The sequence below is a fragment of the Haematobia irritans genome, chromosome 1 (assembly GCF_050003625.1).
Source record: "Haematobia irritans isolate KBUSLIRL chromosome 1, ASM5000362v1, whole genome shotgun sequence".
Classification (NCBI taxonomy): Eukaryota; Metazoa; Arthropoda; class Insecta; order Diptera; family Muscidae; genus Haematobia; species Haematobia irritans.
Window position 1 is genome coordinate 278,582,929 of NC_134397.1, and position 24,243 is coordinate 278,607,171.

The 24,243-nt window shown below is 33.3% G+C and overlaps 1 protein-coding gene and 1 long non-coding RNA gene across 2 annotated transcripts; both read right to left on the bottom strand.

The window, feature by feature from the left end:
* Positions 1-119: 119 nt before the first annotated feature.
* Positions 120-23,069, bottom strand: mfrn (mitochondrial iron transporter mitoferrin). The gene is made up of 6 exons (XM_075296131.1): positions 22,076-23,069; positions 3,642-3,730; positions 3,449-3,573; positions 3,135-3,370; positions 2,904-3,065; positions 120-2,206 (listed from the first exon to the last, which is right to left on the bottom strand). Exons 1-6 carry the CDS (start codon positions 22,190-22,192, stop codon positions 1,772-1,774), a joined length of 1,164 nt encoding a protein of 387 aa, XP_075152246.1. The 5' UTR covers positions 22,193-23,069; the 3' UTR covers positions 120-1,771.
* LOC142226247 (uncharacterized) lies at positions 9,836-13,912 on the bottom strand. The gene is made up of 2 exons (XR_012719640.1): positions 13,672-13,912; positions 9,836-11,673 (listed from the first exon to the last, which is right to left on the bottom strand). It is a non-coding gene; the product is annotated as an uncharacterized LOC142226247 (long non-coding RNA).
* Positions 23,070-24,243: the final 1,174 nt, after the last annotated feature.

Genomic DNA, 24,243 nt, shown 5'->3' on the forward strand with positions numbered 1-24,243 from the left:
ATTCATTTCACCGAAAATAAACATTTTCAAGTGATAATAAAAAATGCAACATGAAGATATAATTTAGTAGCCACTTTTAAGTAAAAAGAGAAAAATGAAGTAAACGTACAACATATGAATTTATTTTTAATTGACATAAAAACAATTTTATTATGCTTTTGTTTTCGTACAATTATGTAGATACATAGATGTTGATTTTTTTACAAGTATCTCATAGTGGTAATTTTTGTTTGTTTATGGTGTCGTTTCACGATAACAAGTTTAGAGTTTTTTTCTCATTATGTAATTCATTCTTATTATATAATTTTAGGGTTTTATATAAATGCTATTTTAATAGCACTACCAATTTATTGTAATAGTAATTATACGCTCAAAAAGATTGTTGAAAAACAAACATTTCTTAGAAAAAGTAAATAATAATACATAAATATAACAATATTTAGGTTATTCGTTTATTTGCATTACATGGGATAAACGATCGATCTCAGAACTAAAATTGGTGGCATACGATTTAATAAACAATATATAGCTACAATTTTTGTCTTTAGAAGTAAAATGTAAACTTGCGGTTGATAATACAAAATAAATAAAAATTTCGGATTTTTATTTCGCTGCTCTTCCGGCTAAACCAACTAATGTCATTTCCAACAATGTGAAAAGTCCTAACGAAAATATAAATCAATACTTAAATGTAAATAATTAGTAATAATAATAATAATAAGATTTGTAATAAACAGGGAGTGTATAAAACTAACTCCAGTGGTGAATACATCAACAGTTCTATTTGATTTCATGTTATGTTGTGTTAAGGTAGACGTTGGTTTAAGAACGATTGTTTTTTCTTTATTTAGTTTTACACGTTATATATCTGCGGTAAGTTAAAAATCCTTTTAAAAACAGTAGATTGATTGAGCGAAATTCATTTTAATTAAGATTGAGGAATTATTGGTGTATGCATTAATTTGAAACAGCTTACTACTTACACAAAACAAAACCATATAACCTAGGGCCGTCTTAAAGCAAAAATAAAATAAAATTAGATGATATCGATATATCGTTTTTTCTCTCTCAATTTTGGAAACATAACGAAACAATTTTCCTTGGTTATTTTTGTTTTTCTCTGTAATTTTATTACAAATTGATTTTTCCTTTATGATTTGGAATTATTGTTTTAATGTTTATTTTCTATAAGGGAGTTTCTTTTTATATAACATACATATATTCATATACATAGTTTATTTTAAAAATAATAACGATTAAGGGGTTTTGTTTAAATATATATATATTACATGACAATAGTTTTCAACCACGAAAAAGCTTTCATTGTTTGCAGTTCTTTGTATGATGGTGATTGTTTAGAAATGCAAGCTTTTTGAAGATCCCTCGAGGCAAACAAAGATTTGCAATTACAATTCAAAGAAAATCTTAAGAAAAATACAGGATCCATCGCCTAATTCATTGTCTTTACAAGTGATTTGAAACGCTCGTTAGATTTTCTTTCGGGCCCCCACCATCAATCGTTATAATAGTACGGCAAACAATTCCATTCTTTTAAAGAAACAGAATAGCGGCCGTAGAAACAGTTGGGTATAAGCGTAATTGGCTGGTGCTGCTGGAACTCACAGGCGAGACACCGTGTAACGCTGAACGAAGACGACGACGAGTATTGTGTTGGGACTACTGTGTGATTCGTTGGTGTGTGGTTTGAGGCGTACAATTGAACGTTGTTGATATTTTGAATGTATGTATAGGTACCATATCAAGCATTACTTTATGTACTCGAGAATCCTCTGTCGAATGGACTTTTCACGTCTGTGTGTCTTGTGGTCAAATTGAGTGTTGGTGTACTGCCCACAGCGGAAGATAACTCACATACCGTTTTGATAGGCCCCGTTGGCAGCGATTGTGGTGGTGTTGTTTGTGTGTTCGTTTCTTTGGATGTTTTTGTCCCATCTTCGGTACTTTCGGACACTGGTAGCACATAGGCATTGCGCAATTGAGCATCATCAACAATGGTGGAAGTTTTTCGTGGCTGCAGCATATTTTTACCAGTTATTGTTGATTTATACTGGTCACGATCCAAGCCGCATAAGTAGAATTTGAAAAATTCGTATGTGGACCAACAAATAGCTGTAGCAGGCATTGAGTAAAGAACGCGCGGCGTTAATCCTTTGAAGAATCCAAGAGGTCCAGCCACAGTGTAAATCTGTAAAATAAAGGAGTTTAATAAATATACTTAGTACTATTTGTGATAAATTCCTAGTTCAGGAGTAATTGCAATAAAATAACGAATACGATATATAATCCTGTTTAACAAAAAAATATACATATATTAAAAACACACACACAAAATAATTCTAAGCTAATTATTTGTATTATTATAGATGTTATCGAAAAAATAATGATCGACTATGTTACGTTCATGCAGAAAAAAATTAAATAAAATAAAAAATCTAAAATTACAAAAAGACATACATATATTTGGGATTTAGCCATCCTTATCTTTATTATTTATTTTGTCATATGTAATACTAAAGCCATTATTAAAAAAAAAAAATGCTGACCGCTTATCCAAGGAGTTTTTATGATAAAAAATAGATTAAAATTTAGGTAAATTGATATAATGTAAATTTATAAAAAATATATAAAAATGATTATAATCTTAGTTATTAAAGAAATTATTGAAATTTTTTAGAAAAAATATGCTTTTACTTTTCAAAAAATCTATAATGGAACAAAAAAGGATGTTCAAATTGGAAAAATAATATAACAAGTAAACTAATATTGTTATTGAACTACACCAATTTAAAATCAAGGACAATCTGATTGATAGATGTGTATTGATGACAACATCTAGTTTGTAAAACATTTATTTTATACTGCATTTACACATTTACTCTTACCTGCTTAATTGCTTCCATCATGCCCTTCACCAAGCCAGTCTCTTGAGTATTCAATAGTGTTTTAACAACATCCAGAGGTGTGGTAACTGCCGCAGCGCAAGCTCCAGCTGCACCACCAGCTATCACATGAACTGGTGGATTATATTTCCGTTCATGATTCAACTATTTAGGTGCATCAATAGAAAACTTATAATAAATTTCTTAAATTTTTTTAATATTGGCTTTACCTACCCTATTTTGGAAAAACTCATATGTGGTAAAGTGTATTGTCTGATTTGGGATGTTCATTACCAGTTGCGTTGAATAGGAGCGGTAGAAAGCTTTTAATCCTTCACTCTGGTAAACGCCACGCATGCAAGCCATCACCGACTTGTATGGTGAATTATACATTTGCATACGTTGCTTTATGACTTCAGCCGGATTCGACACAGCATCATGTATAAGAGTGGCAATGACTCCGGAGGCCACTACGAAGGAATGAGGTGTTTACATAAAGAGTGATGATATTTCACAATCAAACAGTTGATATGACTTAAATAACTTACTGTAATTTATGTGATTATGTGTGGTGATTTTCGTCATAAGCTCTTTGGACATTTCATAGGAACCAAAGTACAGAGCATGAGCTGGTCCAGCACCTGCCACAACGGCCGTAACACCTCTTATCGGTCTGCAAATTTCAAAAGTAGCAATTAAAAAGGCCTTAAACAGTTCACGGCAAGTGATGGAATTGTATACCTAAATATACCCTCTTTTCTAACCATATTCTGAAATGTTGCTGTGATGTTTAATTTTGAAGTAGCCGGTGATAAACTTTGCATACGTGTCTGTAAATAGATGAAAAATTAATCAATAATTTAAAGGGAAGTAATCAATAATGACTAAGTAATTAAATTAATAATTATTTAATTAAAATATTAATTAATAAATTAAATTTATAACAAATAAGAAATGAAAATGGTCCCTTCAGAATTATAATATACTACTGTGGAATTAAAATAACGTGAATAAGGAAGACTAATTGTATCCAAAAACAAGCAATAACATATTTCCCAAAAACATACCGTAAGATACAATATGTAATACTTTTCATCTTAGTGATTGCAAACGGATTTTCATTTCTTGAAGCACAGGCATAAGGCCACTTGGGGAGCTTTACCCCCCCCCCCCCCATTCAGTAAATGTTTAGCCCATAATCATAAAGAACGTAATTCCGTAATTATGGTGTAACTATAAATTGCTCCAAGTATTGCTTAATTATAGCGAAGCGTAAGAACACAGTCGACAAATATCTTGATATGTTCCTACGTTTGAATAATTGGATATTTAATAGATTGATCGATAACTCTCATCTTTACATCATTTCGTGACATTCTTATATTTACCATCTCTATATAACGGTTCATTCTCTCGCTGTAATTGAAAAGAACTTTTAGTCAGTCATTGATTACATAATAAATAAAAGTCGCTTTTTATTAAAACTTCAATCTCTGTAGAGACTTTATTTATTTATCAAACTTGGAAATATAACACTGGTGTCAGAAGTGGGATAAGATGAGTATCTCACAGGAACAAATGAAGACAATTGCCGAAATACTCGCAGAAGCAGTTCGGACTGCAATGGGCGGTATCACTACTGCTAACCCAACTCAAGTAACACAACCAGGTGCCATGTCCAAAGTGCCTCAATTTTCAATTGCGGAGTACAGGCAAAGTGAAGGAGGAACAGTTGCTGATTTTTTTCACCAGATTTGATTGGGGTTTGCAGCTATCAAAGGTTTCCGAGGACGATCATGCAAATTATGCACGTGTTCACATGGGGATGCATTTGAACACCGCACTTAAAATTTTGGTTAGCCCTAGATCACCCGCCGATATTTCATACGCAGAAATTAAAAGTGTCCTCATTAATCACTTCGATGGGAAACGTAATAAATACGCTGAAAGTGTAAAATTTAGAGCACTGAAACAAGAGCCAGATGAGTCAGTGGCCAGTTTTAGCCTACGGCTAAAACAGGCAGCGGTGTTTTGCGAATATGGAGAATTCTTGGACCGCATGCTTGTAGAACAATTACTTTGTGGCCTACATTCATCTGCGATGTGTGATGAGCTGATCGCAAAACAACCAGATTCATTTGTAGACGCATATGAGATTGCATATGCCAGGGAGCTGACGCAACAAGCAGCAAGAGAGGTACAGACGAGTGATGTAGTGACAACTGAGCAAACATGTAAATTAGGATTTTCGCCTGTCAAAATTAAAAACAATGGAACAAGGGGTTCAAATACAATGTGCTTTTCCTGTGGCGGTAACCACTTGAGGAAAGGGTGTAAGTATAGAGGTGCAAAATGTTACTTATGTGGAAGGTCGGGGCATATTGCTAAAGTTTGCCAGAACAGAGCGGATAAGGTAGCAATCGAAGACGACAATAACGACTCAGTTGAGCAGCTAAAAATTGTGAACAAAGTCAACAGCAGCAGATCTCATGAAAGGAAGCTAATTGAAGTGCACATTAACGGCAAGTCGTTGATGATGGAGTTAGACACTGGCGCTCCCTGCAGCATTATAAGCCAGAGAAATTGGAACAAAATTCGAGGCGGTTCTAAGCTTTTGAAATCCGACAGGAGATTTTCTAGTTATACGGGACACAAGATAAATTGTATTGGAAGGGTAGTAGTGTCCGTATCGATGGGGAAAACGAAGAGGTCCCTCAACTTGTACGTAGTTGAGGAGGATTTTGACTCGTTGTTGGGCCGTGAGTGGATCGCTCATTTTGCACATGATATTAACTTCATAGAACTTTTCACCACAGCGGAAGGCGTAAGCTTGGATAGAGATACAATCAATGCTATTGTATCGGAGGCTTTTGTACTCAATCGAGAACAGAAATTAAGATTAGATGGTTTAATTTCTCGTTTTGATGACGTTTTCAGTGAGGTGGCGGGTAAACTAATGGGGCCACCAGCAAAAATACATTTAAAACCCAATGCAACACCTGTGTTTGCAAAAGCTAGAGAAGTACCCATAGCCTTAAGGGACTCGTACGCCGAGGAGATAGATGCAAAAATTGCAGCAGGTGTATATGAAAGGGTAGAATTTTCCGAGTGGGCGTCAACAACGCACATAGTTACCAAGAAGAACGGTGCTATTCGAATTACAGGGAACTATAAACCCACAGTAAACCCACGTATGATTATTGATGAGCATCCTATACCTAAGCCAGAGGATTTATTCAACCGCATGAGAGGCGCAACCATTTTTGCTCACTTAGATATTACCGACGCGTACACCCACCTGACGATTGACGAGGAATTTGCACACGTTCTCACTTTGAACACAATCACGCATGGGTTGATAAGGCCTAAAAGAGCTGTATACGGCGCCGCAAACATTCCCGCGATATGGCAGAGAAAAATGGAAGCTATATTACAAGGCATCCCAAACATACTAAATTTTTTTGACGATTTTCTACTGTATGCCAAAGATTTTGAAGAACTTATGCGCATTTTGGAAATTACATTGCAGAGAATGAGAGATTGTGGCTTGAAGTTAAATCGAAAGAAGTGTATTTTCGCAGCGTCTTCAGTAGATTTTTTGGGGCACATGATTGATTCAGAAGGAATACATAAGTCGAACAAACATATTGATGCAATACTTAAAGCGCCTAAACCGTCCACCATCGAACAGCTACAACTATTCTTGGGTAAAGCCTCTTATTATGGATCATTTATCCCCGAATTAGCTACTCGTGAGAGGCCCTTGAGGGATATGTTGAAGAGTAAAGAGATCATATGGACTAAAGAGGCTGATATTGCTTACAATGACATTAAGAGCATATTAGTTTCTCCCCTAGTTCTCATTCCATATGATCCCAAATTGCCCTTGATTTTAGCTACGGACGCGAGTAGCTCAGGACTGGGTGCTGTTTTGTCACACCGATTGCAGGACGGACGTGAGCGTCCGGTGGCTTACGCAAGTCGTGCGTTGAGCCAAACTGAACAGAGATATACTCAGATTGATAAAGAGGCTTTGGCCATTGTGTGGGCAGTTCAGAAATTTTTCAAATATTTATATGCACGACAATGGACTTTAATCACAGATCATAAACCACTTACACAAATTCTGCAATACGACAAGTCATTACCTGTGCTATGTATCTCGCGTATGGCGAATTATGCAGATTTTTTAAGTAATTTTAATTTCGACATAATTTATAAACCATCTAAACTAAATAGCAACGCAGACTATTTATCTCGTGCGGTTCCGGAGGTGTCGACAATTCAGAGAGTAGAAAAGGAGCAAAACTTGTCAAGCAAAGTTAAGGAACTTGATGCATTTGATACTTTTATCATTCGACAAATTAATCAACTTCCAATTTCTGCAGAGAAAATAGCGCTTGAAACCCGTAGGGATGCTGAATTGGGAGCAATTGTACAATTACTCGAGAAAGGCTGTTGCTTGATGAAATATGGTTACAAATCGCCGGAATCTAATTACAAGCTTTCAAGTGGTTGCTTAGTTTTCGAACACCGTATTGTGATACCATGTAAGTATCGACAGGATGTACTTTCTAATCTACATGCGGGCCACTTGGGCATAACAAAAATGAAGGGTATGGCGCACTCATTCGTGTACTGGCCGAAGATTGACTTCGATATTGAAAATACGGCCAAATGTTGTGAAAGGTGTTTAGAAGTTGGTAACAAGCCGAAGGCCTATAACGAGCATCATTGGCAATATCCAAAAGGACCGTGGGAAAGAGTACATTTAGACTTCGCTGGCCCCGTGGAAGGTATGATGTTGTTGATTGTTACGGATGCCTACAGTAAGTGGTTGGATGTTAAAATTACGAAGGCGACAACTGCTCATGCAACTATTGGATTAGTCGACGATGTGTTTGCAGCATATGGGGTCCCTACGATGGTGGTTACAGACAACGGTAGCAATTTTGCGTCAAAAGAATTCAACGACTATTTGACGAAGGTGGGTGTGAAATATCATAAGTATACTGCTCCGTACCACCCTGCCACAAACGGACAAGCCGAACGTGGTGTCCAGACCGTTAAAAAGGCGCTAAAGGCAATGGGGACAACTGCACAAACGTTAAGGCAAAACCTGAACGAGTTCTTAAGGCAATACAAGAACGCTCCCCACAGCACAACCAATGAATCACCATCGCAGCTGTTTATGGGACGTCTAATTCGGACAAGAATGGATCTTCTTCGACCGGAGGATATTGACAAAAAAGTAATGGAAAAGCAATTTCTTAAAAATGAAAAATCATACAGAACAATTGATGTGGGATCCTTGGTGTTCTTCTTATCAGGAAATAAACCGGCGGAAAAGTGGCTAAAGGGTAAGGTCATTGAACGAATAGGCGATTTGCATTATCGAATTGATTATGGTGGTCATATCGTGAAGAGGCACATCAATCAAATACGGGTAGCTGAGGGTAACGCGCCACTCGAAAACATGTCTGTCCCCTCATCAGTGATTCAACGTGATGAATTTGATAACTGCTCTATAACCAGCGGATCGATACAGCCAACGCAGCTGGGACCAACCAGTGGACAGACAGATGTAGAGCACGGAGCAGTAGTGACACCATCGTCGTTCAGCAACATGACTCCAACGTCAACATTGAGAGGATTTGGGACACCATCAACCTCAGAAAGTGTTGGGACTCCAATACCGGATCATAGCACAAGTGTTGAGGAAGAACGTAAATATTCAGTTGCCCCGCGCAGATCAACTAGGATCCGCAGAAGGCCATTAATGTTTTCCCCTTAAACTGCTCAGAGGAGGGAAAGATGATATGTTCCTACGTTTGAATAATTTGATATTTAATAGATTGATCGATAACTCTCATCTTTACATCATTTCGTGACATTCTTATATTTACCATCTCTATATAACGGTTCATTCTCTCGCTGTAATTGAAAAGAACTTTTAGTCAGTCATTGATTACATAATAAATAAAAGTCGCTTTTTATTAAAACTTCAATCTCTGTGGAGACTTTATTTATTTATCAAACTTGGAAATATAACATATCTCTATTGATTTTCCGGTCTGAATGTCAAGGCTGCTTTAGGTTTTATGATATACAACGATATGGGTAACGACAGTTGCGTTGAATTCAGTATTAAGGTGAGTACGAGTTTAGCCGCTAAAGTGAAAACTAAATCAGTAAAGAAAGAATTCAAATTATACATCTTTGTTGCACATTTTTTTATAACTTGATGGGGAATAGCCCAAAGCAAATTTACACAAAGTTTTTATTCCATAAAATGGATTATTAAAGAAAAGTAATCTTGAAAAAATGATGATTTTAGCGGCTAAACTCGAACTTAATACCCACCTTTACAGGGTAATATGCCAAAAAGTCTTTGCAAAATCCTAATTACAATGTACTGATTGACATTACTTCGCAATAAGTTTTGGTTTGGAAAAATCGTATAAAAAAACATTGTTACATGATAATGCATCATGACATCATACATACAAATAAATTTTCTGATTCAATCACGAAATTAAATGATCCAACTAATTTTTTAATTGAAATGTCTTCAATCACGATAGTATGATAGTATCAATCACAGTTTTAATTAGACATTAAAAAAATACTTGATTAAAAATGGATTCAATTAAAAAGTTAATTGATGTTGATTACAAAGCTCAATTAATTTTTTCATTAGAAACGTTACTATTTTCAATTACTTTCACAACTGAGTATTTGTAGTTTGATTAAAAACTTTAAATAAACTTTTATTAAAAATTAAAAAAATTTCCAATTTTTTATCTAGTCTTTCGATTACAATTTCATTGACTTAATGTTTCTATCGTGATTAAAAAGTTAAGTGTATCAATTAATTTAATAATTGAACAAATTTTCAACATCAATCAAGTTTTCAGTTGGAAATATTTTGGTGATATTTTTTTCTGTGATATCAATCTCAATGTATTTGATATTTTAATTTGAACTTTATTTACGAAATTAAAAGGTCTTAATAATTTAAGAATGAATGATGGTAAAAAGCATATACAATTATAATGCCGCCAACAGAGTTACCACAATGCACTATGGGCGGAAATCGCAAAACAGCGGCAAAAAGTCAAATTTGAAAAATTATTGGATATTCCAATTGAAATTACTATAGAACATCTTGGAAAGTAATAATCGAAAGTTAATTTAAAACTTGGCAACCCTGTTCAGGAGAAAAAGGCTGCCAATGTTTATCAAAATTTATGCCAGTTGCGTTTAATCAAGGCGAACAAAAATTGAAAAATTTCGTGCTTAATTTTTTTCGCAATAAAAGTGAATAAAGAAAACTTTTAAATGTAGATTCGAAGAAGAGGATTAGTAGTTCAAAATGTCGTAAATACTTTACAAAATATTTTTGTTTTTGAACTTGAATTTATGGATTCAAAAGTGCGGTTTATATGTGAAAATTGTAACACATACGTATATTTGCGAGGAATAGAACTAAAAAAGTTAACGATTGTTAATGAAAATTTTTGTTTACTATTGTTCGTGAGGAAGTATACTTTTACGTGCTGTAAAGTTTGTCTGCCCAAACTTGCCCATACTAAAATAAATGTGAGGGTTTTATAGTCAAATTTGGGAAAATCGGGCGATACATATATATGGTAGCTATATCTAAATCTGAACCGAATTTGATGAAATTTTGCACACTTTAAGAATACTATAAAAATTACTTTGTGTTAAATTTGAAGACAATCGGGAAGTAAATAAGAGCAGTATGGTCTAATTTGTCGAAATCGGGCGATACATATGTATATATGGGGGCTATATGTAACTTTGATCAATTTTTTTCGAAATTCAACCGTGTTTGTCCTTTGACCAAGAAAACATGTTGTACCAAATTTTATCAAAATCGGTTAATAATTGCGACCGGAATCCTGCGAACAACAAACACTGAGGGACGGAATTAGAGTTAGATAGAATGTGATTTTGATGGTTAATATTTGTTTAATTTTAATTAATAAAATTAATTTAATAAAATGACAACTGGTTTATACTATTTACATCAAGTTCTGGGGATAAGGCGCTTTCTTAATAAGGAAAATAAGCAAATATAAATTAAACTCCATCTAAGAGTATATTCTATAGTATCCCAAGTGGAATTACAATTTCGACCCCTCTATAGTAACGCACCTGGAATAAGGGGGATTGACTCCCTTTTTGTTGGTAACATTTGATTTTGATAAGATATATCGATATACCATGTTTGGCGATACTAGATTGATTGTAAATAATTTTTGACGCAAATTTTCAATTTCCGCCCATAGTGCAATGATATAATAAACACTAAAAATTATTTAAAAAATTACTACTATCGTTACATATAAATAAATTAAATATATGTATGAATATAAATTATATTTGATAATTAAGTTTGAAATACTATTATAGACCTTGAAATACTATTATTACTGTCAATTAAGAAAGAAGAAATAAAAAAACATTTTTTTCAATCTGGATATATTCTTGGTCAGAAAATTTTTCTTCATCTCAGAACTGGCACAGTACTCGATTATCGAATTTATGACCAATTTCTTCGCTAATAATGTTGCATGTTCATTTTTATACATGTCCATATGGACAAGTGTTCTTTTAAAGTAGCTTTAGGTGCAACCACATATTCTGCTCAGAGCTCTTGACTTTTGGTTTAGTACTTTCCAGGAATCTGAAATCACACATACTCTCTCCCCCTTCATGTTCTGACAATTAAGATAAAATTAAGGGCCTGCAACGACAATAACAAAAAGTTGCACGTCATTCCACTTTAAGATTACATTCACACTTTTTCTAATTTGGTCTATCGGTTTTATCTCTCCATCATTTAGATAAATATTTGTAGTACACAATTTCTGCAATTATTATCTTTTCTACTATTTGTGATTTAATAGACGCAAAATTAAAAATAAAATTGCGGAAGACTATTCTTTACACAAAGCTTTTTTTTGTACTTTGAGGGGAATATACAATTTCTGGCTTAAAATTCATAATGAAATCAATTACAAGTGAAGGATGACTTTCACTTGAAATATGAATTTATTTTATTTCGATTTATTTAAGCAATTCAATCGGACTTAAGAGGCCAATTTAGCGAATTGCAACCAACTCCATTAGAACAAATTGACACAAAGTTAAGAAACAGCCAACTTATACTATTATTGTTTGATAGGGTAACTCGTTATTCGGTATGAAAAATTGGTGCAATATATAATGATAGTGTTGAATTGTACAATAATAAGGCTATTAAATTTGATTAATGATTTTGAAAATCTTCTGCTTTATTGACAATTACATTCGAATGACAATCGGAAGTTGTGGGGTACGTTTTATTTTTATTAACGAATTAAAAGCGCGCTGAATATATATATATATATATATATATATATATATATATATATATATATATATATATATATATATATATATATATATATATATATATATATATATATATATATATATATATATATATATATATATATATATATATATATATATATATATATATATATATATATATATATATATATATATATATATATATATATATATATATATATATATATATATATATATATATATATATATATATATATATATATATATATATATATATATATATATATATATATATATATATATATATATATATAGAAAATTGAACTTTGATTTTTTTTTCGTTATTCGTTTCTGATTTATTGTGTTCATGAGCCTCTTTTTAATATGCAATGAATAAAAAATATTTTGCACTAATTCGCATATTGGAAGTGGATGCAAATTTATCGATAAATTCAGAATGTATCTTAATTATATTAATTAAACTTTAATTTGTGTAGAACGCATCGTAGGAAACTTATGATTAAAACTAACATACACCAAAAGAGATTTGCTAGTAGACACATCAGAAAATATTCGTGATCGCATATATGACCTATTAAGAATATTAGAATGCAGGAATATAAAAAGAACTGTTTTTGGTTCTCAAACAGGCTTTGGATAACATTTTAACGGCCATTTTCATGTAGCTCCGTTAGTCTTTAACTGCCAGTTAACAGAAAGAAAAATGGAAATATCTTTACTCCGGTTAACTTTAACTGAATAATTTTCAGCAGTTAAGTTTCTAACTGGCATATGGAATATATACGGATCACAGATATGTAAATATCACGGATTAAAAGTTCGTTAGCTAACGTAGTACTAACAGAGCTTCATGAAAATGGGGGTAAATCCCACAAATTTTACATTTTGTTGTTCGTTAGATCCTGAAGTACAAAAATAACGTAACAGTAGACACTGACACTATAAGTGTCAATAAATTTGTGGACATCACCAACCCCTAAGTTTTATATTTCATTTCATAATATTATATACATTTTTTAATTTAATTGTTTATTATATGTACATAGTTCGATATGTTTTGTTTACAGGCTTTTAAGATTCCCTTTATTCGACAAATAAATGAAGTCTACCAAAAACTTTGTATATGGTTTAAATGCAAATCATAAAATCCATGCATAAGCAATATATTGCCAAGGTCAACGAACAATTAATTACGCTCGCATTGGCCACAATAAGAATTTGAATTATATATAATATATAGCATACATATCGAATTCCATCAGCTTGGTGTAGAATTAGTGCATTTATTTTTATTAATTGCAAACTAATTATAATTTTCGTATTGCTTTATCATTCATATATAGATGAATTTATTTATTTGTCTTACCGGGTATTAAACAAACGCAAGGCGACATTTGTATGAAATATTAAGGATTTCTTCTATCTCCGTAGGATGTAGGATATCCAATTTTTTTTAGAGATTTCTTGGGACCCACGTTGTTAAAGTACATATATGTCTCATCGGAATGAGTTTTTCACTTCATTATATATTTCATGTGGGTTCATAAGTAAAACCACAAACTTGATAACGTATATAAATACGAAGCAAAATTGTCTATACACTTATACATTCCCATATAAATACATTCTCGAAATATGTACATGAAAAGGTATACAAACGGACAACTAATGTTCTATTCGAACATTTCAATAGGGCTGGTCAATGAGTTCCATATTTATTAGCAATAATCATCATTAACAAGTACAAAGCTTATTACTTGTAATTACACTTTCATTCCCATATATTTAAATATTCCATACGTACAAATAAACCTAGGAGTATTAAGTACAGACAATAATAATAAAATATTCAATTGATATTTGTCGAATTCATTCAATGGCAATCAAATAATTTAAGAAGCTTGTAATAGCGATTTCCCATTGGAAAATAGATCTTATTTCATTTTGTATTAGCATCTCAGCATACCAACGACGATGTGGTTACGAATTATTGCTCCAATTGAATGTTTATCGTACGATGGTACCTGAACTGTAAAGCTTATACAACTTTACTAACACATGACGATAGTCAAAACGTGATCCGATAACAAAAGATTTTTTTCTCGACTACAATAGCAACAATTAAGCAATCGTATTTTTAGTTTTTTTTTTTTTTTTTGGTGATAAGATATAACATTTTTTCTGTTGCAAAATAGTTTAAAGTCACTGGATTAAAAAAAATTCCTTTGTAATTTTTTATTTATTAATTTGTGAAAAAATTAAATAAATATAGTAGTAATTCTTATTTAAATACCGCAATCGGTAAATCAATTAAACAGTGCTAAACCCTGATGATGAAAAAAACTTTAACAAAATAACAAAAACCAAATAAGAGTAGCATTGCAATTGCCTGCAAAAAAAAATCGACGCATGTCAAGAACATAAATGTACGATCCTAAACAACTCACATTATTTTGCATCAGTAAAATGAAGCTGCAGTCTTTTTGTTTTGATAAGTTGTGCTGGAGAGAACTCTGTTCTTGGAAAATTTGGATACATCTACCCAGCAAAAAAGTTCTTCCTAAGTCAATACTTTTTTGTACCCCCTAAAATGTTCTCCTAGAGATAGACATACTTTTTGCTTTACGAGAAGTTCCTTTGGGGTGATATACAAAAAATCTTTGTTTTAAGCAGTTTTGGCAATAAATTTCACTGCGTAGAAAGAACCAGAAAGGACAAATAAACAATTTTCTTTTCCTTATTAACTTAAACTAAAATACGAAATACTGAAATAGCATCATATCTGGAGAACTACTGAATGCAGGATTCTTAAAAACATGATTTCCGTTCTATTAAAAGCCCATGTACTTTTCCGGAGGAAAAGGGCCACCGTAAAACATGTTCTTTTTTATACCCTGCGCCACACTGTGGAACAGGGTATTATAAGTTAGTGCATATGTTTGTAACACCCAGAAGGAGACGAGATAGACACATGGTGTCTTTGGCAATAATGCTCAGGATGGGTCCCTGAGTCGATATAACCATGTCCGTCTGTCCGTCCGTCCGTCTGTCTGTGAACACATTTTTGTGATCAAAGTCTAGGTCGCAATTTAAGCCCAATCGCCTTCAAATTTAGCACATGTTCCTAATTTGGGTCAGAATAGAACCCTATTGTTTTTGGAAGAGATCGGTTCAGATTTAGATATAGCTCCCATATATATCTTTCGCCCGATATGCACTACTATGGACCCAGCAGCCAGAGTTTTGTACCGATTTGCTTGAAATTTTGTACAAACATAACACTTAGTCGTATAGTCAAGTGTGCAAAATTTGATTGAAATCGGTTCAGATTTAGATATAGCTCCCATATATATCTTTCGACCGATATGCACTTACATGGACCCAGAACCCAGAGTTTTATCCCGATTAGCTCGAAATTTTGCACTAGGAGTACAATTGGTAGTATAGTCAAGTGTGCAAAATTTAATTGAAATCGGTTCAGATTTAGATATAGCTCCCATATATATCTTTCGCCCGATATGGACTAATATGGTCCTAAAAGCCAGAGTTTTGGCCCAATTTGGTTGAAATTTTGCACAGGGAGTAGATTTAGCATTGTAGCTATGCGTGCCAAATTTGATTGAAATCGGTTCAGATTTAGATATAGTGCCGTATATATGTTTTTCTGATTTCGACAAAAATGATCAAAATACTAACATTTTCCTTGTTAAATCGCCACTGCTTAGTCGAAAAGTTGTAAAAATGACTCTAATTTTCCTAAACTTCTAATACATATATATCGAGTGATAAATCATAAATAAACATTTGCGAAGTTTCCTTACAATTGCTTCAGATTTAAAGGTTTTCCATATTTTTTTACTAAAATTGTGTTCCACCCTAGTGCATTAGCCAACTTAAATTTTGAGTCTATAGATTTTGTAAAAGTCTACTAAATTCTGTCTAAATCGAGTGATATTTAAATGTATGTATTTGGGACAAACCTTTATATATAGCACCCAACACTTTTGACGGATGCGATATGGTATCGAAAATTTAGATCTACAAAGTGGTGCAGGGTATAATATAGTCGGCCCCGCCCGACTTTTGACTTTCCTTACTTGTTTTCTTTTAATTTGCCCTTTTTACATCAATATTTTTCGAACCACTTAACTTATCACAGATCCAATTATACACGATTATTCCTCATCTCAATACCTTTCATTTAAGTATCAACAACGATATAATCGGACATTTCTAGCTCGAGATATAATTTGTTGTAGTGAAAAAAGAGCGAAAAACTAAAAATAACGGGATATCTCAAAAACTGTTCAATAAAAAATTTAAAAAAATTTTTTTCCAATTCAGCAGATCAAAATACATAAGAAATGTCACATTTCATCAAATGTACATGAAAAAAATTATTTTGTAAACTAGTGTTATTAAAATTTCATGAATTTTCGTATGCGCCATAATAATATTATTTAAAATTTTCTTCTGGATACGGAATTTTCGCCTTTCATTAAAACGAAAATAGATTCTTGATGATATCGTGTATTAGGTATATGCATATTATTAATCGTGTCATTGCTTTTTAACACAGTGTTCTTATGAAGGTATGGAAGTGGCAAGTCAAGTGCTACATGGGTATATAATAATGACAAGATAAGGCGGACTGTGTATATACACATTGAGGAAAAATATAGCAAATAGATAAGAATTTCTTACTTTTTATTTTTTTTTTGCGTTAAAATTTCACTACATGACTTTACAAAAAAATCTCTAAATTATGGTACGATTTGTAGAAAATAAGTAAGAGCGATGTTTGTGTATGACTGGCACGCGATATTTGTTAATGCTTCCGTCATATATGGGGTTAAATTGATTTGAAAGAGAATCAAGAGAAATAATATATAAATACATTATTGAAATTGTATGTTGACAATTTAATTTAAAAAAATGGATCCACCTGCCTATAATTACGTTGTTTAAAGAGGTAACCTATTTCCTATTTTCAAAACATGTCAACTACACATTTTATCTTCCGCATATGACAATATCTGAGCATTTGAGATATTTGAAACATTTAGACTTAATATCTACTAAATATCTGCTAAGTTGGATGGTCTAAGTTCTTGTTGGAGATTTCGAATGAGATTATCGTCAGCAAAGTTGCATCAAGAGCAAATGAAATATGTTATATAAAAATAAAAATTATATAATTTTCTTTAAATTTCTCTCAATTGTAGTGCAAAAATTTTAACAACTTTCAACATTAACTGAGCCTGAAATAATGGACTGCCACCACAACCGATTTTTTGTTTTTCGCAAAAAAAAAAAAAAAAAAAAAAAAAAAAAAACAACCAAAATGTTTATTGACGTTTAGAGAAGAAAAATTCTTTTTGGAGAACTGATACTTCTTATCTTGTTTTATCAAGTTTATTCCTTAGATAATTCCAAATTACACTCATTTTTTGCATATTTAATTCCAGGTGGATGAGAATCAATTCCACGATCTTGATTTCCTCCATTCACTGAATTTCATAGAACCGACGTGAATTCGAAAATATAAAAACACCGTGGAATTCAGAACACCAAAATTTTCACGCTTGTGGAATTGTAGTGGATGTCCGAACATTGGTGTTAATGTTTGCTTTATTCGGTGTACAAAATAGAAATATTTTCGGGTTTAAATTAGAAATTTTCGTCAAGAAAGCAACAAAGATTAAACAAATGTCTTGCATGAGTAAAACTATTTAATCATGCTCATAAAAATATTTTCTCGACAATCACGACGGTAATCATGCTCACATCATACGCTATTCTAGGCACGTCCGTACATTTTTGGAGATTTATGCCCATGTTCGCATAGTTTGGTTCACAATCTCACATACAATTACTGCCCGTTTTTTCAATCTCACATACAATTACTTCCCAATTATATGCTTAGCTAAATGCCAAGGGACCCCCTTTCATTTCCTTAGAGAAGCTTGGAAACTCTAAGAAATGTCACCAGCATTACTGAGAGGTTAGAAACTATCGCTGAAAATGTTTTTGGTGTTTCGTCGAGTTTCGATTGGGATTGAACCAGGGTCTTTTTTATGCAAGGCGGACATGTTACCATTGGACCACGGCGACACCCGTGATCATGGTGGAAGTTGAATTATGTATTTAATTATTATTTATGTATTTATAAAACATGAGTTTTGTTAAAAAATATTATATTTAAATAAAAAAAAATAAAGTTTATTGATTCCATTTATTTTGATTTCCACCATAGTGATTTTTTGGGACTTGTGCAACTGAGTACAGAAAAGTTCAACATGTTAATGGATTAAATATCTACCTTGCTTATCTTACCATTTATTTTACTGTTAGAAATTTGAGGATATCTGCAACAAAAACCTCAGCCACACTATTCCCTATATGGACGGAAAAAGTGCGCAGGCAATTGAATGTCAGTGTCTACGGAGAGATAGTTCCGACTACTAACGTTTGCGGATTGACAGCGCCACAAATTTTACAACGCTGAGTACAAAGCAAAATGAAAAATATAAATAATTCATTTACCACATGTTTTGTGATATATTTATTTATTTATTTTAAAAACTCGTAATACAAAGCCCATAAGACCAATTATATATCTTATAACAAAAACCTGAGTAAATCATTATTAACAGGTTGGCTGATAAGTCTATAAGTATGCTTATTATTTTTATATAGTACCAACCTTCAGATGATTCGTGTCAAAATTTGACGTGTGTAGGTCAATTAGTTTGTGAGATAGAGCGTCTTTTGTGAAGCAACTTTTGTTATTGTGAAAAAAATGGAAAAAAGGAATTTCGTGTTTTGATAAAAACCTGTTTTCTGAAGGGAAAAAATACGGTGGAAACAAAAACTTGGCTTGATAATGAGTTTCCGGACCCAGGGAAATCAACAATAATTGATTGGTATGCAAAATTCAAGCGTGGTGAAATGAGCACGGAGGACGGTGAACGCAGTGGACGACCGATAGAGGTGGTTACCGACGAAAACATCAAAAAAATCCACAAAATGATTTTGAATGACCGTAAAATGAAGTTGATCGAGATAGCAGAGGCCTTAAAGATATCAAAGGAACGTGTTGGTCATATAATTCATCAATATTTGATATGCGGAAGCTCTATGCAAAATGGGTGCCGCGCGAGCTCACATTTGACCAAAAACAACAACGTGTTGATGATTCTGAGCGGTGTTTGCAGCTGTTAACTCGTAATACACCCGGGTTTTCCGTCGATATGTGACAATGGATGAAACATGGCTCCATCACTACTCTCCTGAGTCCAATCGACAGTCGGCTGAGTGGACAGCGACCGGTGAACCGTCTCCGAAGCATTGAAAGATGGGCATGGAATAATTTTTATCGATTATCTTGAGAAGGGAAAAACCATCAACAGTGACTATTATATGGCGTTATTGAAAACGATGCTCGCAGGGAAAAAATTTGGCTGCAATGAAGAGGTGATCGCCGAAACTGAGGCCTATTTTGAGACAAAACCGAAGGAGTACTACCAAAATGGTATCAAAAAATTGGAAGGTCGTTAAAATCGTTGTATCGCTCTTGAAGGGAACTATGTTGAATAATAAAAACGAATTTTGACACAAAAATGTGTTTTTCTTTGTTAGACCGGGGACTTATCAGCCAACCTGTTATATCTATGATATTGCTATTTGATTTTTGCTGAAGTTTATCAAATTGTAATTCGTTCGACCATTATCCTGATTGGAAGAAATCCGATATCGTTTCTCATTTTGTAGAGCAAGGAGAAAATCGAAGTTCGGTATACAGAACACTGGCGATATATGAGAAAAGACAAACAACAGAAAAAAAACGTGGTTCTGGAAAAAAGTGTAGTTTGAACGACTCTTCTATGAGAAGTCGACTTCGAAAAATTACCGATGGTAAAGTCGCTAAAGCCAATAGGGAGCTTGTGGAAAACAGTAAAACAGTATCTGAGTGATATGGGAATTCAGAGAAAGTCCAGAAAAAAAGAAGGCAGAAGCGTCAGAAGAGCACGAAGTCTCGACTTAGAAAAGCCAAGCCAAGAGCGTCATTGTATGCATTGTGGACGATGAGCCATATTTCACATTGGATGGAAACGAATGGCAAGGAAAACAACTTTTTGAAGGAAAACACGTAGACAATAACATATAAGGAGCATTCAAAATTTCCTACAAAAGTTTAATTGAGGCTTGCAATTAGTCAGCATGGAATGCTAGAGCCAGTTTTTTTGAGTCTGGTTTGTCCATCAATTCTGAAAGATAATGTATTCGTTTCTGTTTACCAAAAGTTAAAGACTTTATAAATAAGAAGCATATAATCTAAATGTAATCTTCTGACTCGACTTGGAAACCATAAACACCCTTCAAATTGTATATGCATACCTATTACGCGCAATTTTTGGACAAATTTAAAACGAAAAGTATATGCAAATAACTTCAGACCCAATACTACCAAAAATGTTTAATTATAAAGGAGCTTGAAAACATGCCAACATCGATTTTCAAAAGCCGTGGATACATTTCCTCCAAATTGCCGCAAAGCAGCTCGAATGGGACCAAATATTTGTTTACATTATACTTGTGCAATGTATTATCTTAAAAAAAAAAAATGAAAAACAAAATTTTGTTTTCAAATTTTTTTTGCGATTTCATTCCGCGTTGCTGTACCAAGGCGTAAATAAAAATTGGATGAAATCGCATAAAAACAGTTACAACAACAAAAGAAAAGCTCAAAAAGGATGGTAGAATTCAGGACTGCACCACACGTTCCTGAATTTGGCGTAAATAGTGGATATGGAATTGATGTGGATAACCAAAAATGGAGCTTATTCTTAGATTTCGACACGTCTTTAATCTTAGATTTCGACTTCGTTTAAACAAATTATAACTATGTATGATTCAATGCAAAATTTTCTATAACATGGTAATACGAGCGATCATGCACTTTCTAAAATATTAATTAACAAAGTAGTATATTGTGGAATGGAAGAGGCACCAATGTCATAGAAAAGTTTCATTGCAATTCCCGCAAGACATTTGAAAGAAACATCCATACATCTACTCTAGAAATTTATATGTTTTTACTATTTTTTTTTAGGAATAAATAATAGTACTGCTTGAAATTGCCTGTCTCGATTATCGCATTTATAAAATACTTTCTTTTGCCAATTACCCTTTTTCGTGAAAGCTAAACTCCCAAGGTACTTAATATTAGCATTCCATTACAAGGTGAAATATCAGCTGATTTCAATTACATACATACGTTACATGCTGTAAAGTGAGCTGTGTGCAAACTATTTTTCAAAGAAAACAATAAAACCACAACAATTCCCAAAATATCTAAAAATGCATTCGCAAACATACCATACAACACTTATTAGGCAATACAAATATCGTTTCGGAATTTATTTGTCATGAAATGTGAGTGAAGGTGGTTACGACGGGGGAGACCTAAGAATGGTGGTATAAAAACAAAACCCGAGAAGAACACATTCACCACTACGCTCCCATTCCAGAGACCACACAACCAATCTAGCAAGGTGGTGAAAGCCTATGGGGAGAGTAAATGTAGTGAGAAGCGTACATTTATCGTATTTGTAGCACCATACAAAAGCGCACAGAAGAAAAAAGGTGAATTACATCACTAAACGCACTACCAAAACCAAATGTTAGGTTAGGTAATTGGTTGGTTACCTTTTGATAGTAAAATAATTGATGTGTGTTGTTGTTATTTTGCGCGAAGCTTATCTTACCTTAACCGAGTCCATGGGATACATGACAATGTGCTCCAATACACCGGCTATGGCTCCAGCTGTCATATTAATACCCAAACTTGTTGTGGGCAAAGATTCGTAGTCGTCCACATTCATGTTGGAATTTGGTACTTATTTGCAGTTGAAGGGAAGATATTTTCTCTTGTAGCAGCTGATAGAATCAAGTTCCGTGTACTTTAATTTTAATAAACTGTAATTAAAGACCCTATGAACGATTCCTTTGGTAAAGTTTTTTCGCAGCTTTTTGGTCTTGTTTCTTCTGTATTGTTGTACTGGTATATCCCGTCTTCCCTTATTTATTGTTTTTTGCTTTTTCCTATGGAATAAAGCAAGCCTTCCTCATGGATAGTTTATGGAGAGGTTGCTTTGGAGCTGCCCCGTATGCCTAACTACTTGAGTCTGAGTGTGGACTGACTAAACGAAATTGCAAATGTCAGTGTTTTATGTTTTTCTCCGGTTGCTCGTTTTCCCCACCAGTCGGCAGATGTTCGGTCTCTCCGGTTCTCTCTGTTGACAAATATTTTATTCGTAGCGTGTTTCTTTTATTCTTCTCTCACAAGTTTGGGGGTTTTTCGTTTATCTTTTGTACGTTCTGCTAAAGATAAGCGACGAGAAATTGGAATTATTTCCAATTTAAGCAAAAATTATGTTTATCCAAATTATATTCGTTGATGCGTTTTTCAAACACTGGCTTCGCACTATCCGCACAGGCGGCGAACTAGTTCCTGCTTTAAGGAACGTGTTGTTGGTCGTCTGCTTTCTTAATTTTGGTGTAGCCACCAAATTAATTTTCAGCATATATGATGGAAGCTAGCATACTAAATAGTTTTCCTTAAAGAACCTTGCATTGCCAGCAAGCAAGGTATAAAGTACACCAAGAAAAACAGATGTCTTTTTACACGTTTCAATTTACAAAAAAAACTAATTTATTTGCAAAAAACAACCCACAATTTAAAACGTTGTCCGTAATAAGAAAGATAGCAACCAATTAAATGGAGAACGTTGGAGATGGCAAATTCATGAGTAAACACAATCAAGCCGACAGCCGGTTAGCGCAAGTGTATAAACACAACTCAAGCGAATGTCGGTAGGCGAGCATTTGTTTATGTGCCGTTCATAATATAACTTTATCAGTATCAAAGATTATAGATTTGAGGAAGATGGGAGATTGGCTTGCGTCATACCAAATGTTGCATTTACCAGATTAGTTTAATACATGTTTGTAATCTTTTTGTTGTTCTTAATTTTTTAAATGAAAAATTTAATTTTCTTAATGAAACAATGTTAAATTTTAGGCAACAACAAAAAAAATTACATTTTCCCTTTTATGGAAATTTATTTCGTGCTCTTAATTTCTTTTTATTTGCATTTTAATGCTATGTCAATACTTGTCGTATACGCGTTTGGTTCGAGTATTAAACTAATGTGGTAAATGGTTTGATGTGCTCAGTAGCCAATCTCCCATCTTCTATTGGCAGAGTTTAATAAAAAACACCAAACTACAAAAATGTATTCTATGTTTATTTAAGAGAACTTGAAGAAGAATGAATGAATAAAAAAATTGAAAAGGCATAAAACATGATTTTACAAAATTGCTTTGGTTTAAATATAGAAATACAAAACAAGTGTTTCTAAAACAAGTTAAATTGCATTCAACACCCCTTCTCAATTTGACTTCATTGCAAAGAAAAGGCCGGTATGCACCTCTAGCGAAAAATTTCATTCCCATAAGAAATGCATTCCTATTTATGCTAACGAAATTTTCGGTAGCGTTCAATTTCGTAAGCTGGTACGCACCTCTAATGAAAATAACAGGGTTGTCAAAAGCATGTTTTGGCAGCAAACATTTAATTTATTACAATCATTGTGTGCGTAAAAGTTTTAAAAGGTCTGTAAATAATAAACAATTTATTTGAGGAATGTTTGGAACATATATTAACAATTTTTAAAAGCGATTAGCTGGTTTATAATTTGTGTACACAGCCCTGTTTTTTTGTTGTAGACTTAAATAAATTTTTGCTACCGAAAATTTCGCTAGAGGTGCATACCAGCCTAAAGCATCTTCTGAAATTTTTGAATCTTATTTGCTTGAAGAGGTTTGGTGAAAATGTCAGCTTCCATTATCTCAGTAGGGCAATACTCCAATT

What these genes read in the sequence shown, in the direction of transcription:
- mfrn (XM_075296131.1), bottom strand. Translation starts at nt 22,192, where the DNA reads ATGAATGTGGACGACTACGAATCTTTGCCCACAACAAGTTTGGGTATT. An exon ending in ATCCCATGGACTCGGTTAAG is followed by an intron (nt 3,731 to 22,075) that starts GTAAGATAAGCT and finishes ATCTATTTACAG; the next exon opens with ACACGTATGCAAAGTTTATC. An exon ending in TGATGGAAGCAATTAAGCAG is followed by an intron (nt 2,207 to 2,903) that starts GTAAGAGTAAAT and finishes TTTATTTTACAG; the next exon opens with ATTTACACTGTGGCTGGACC.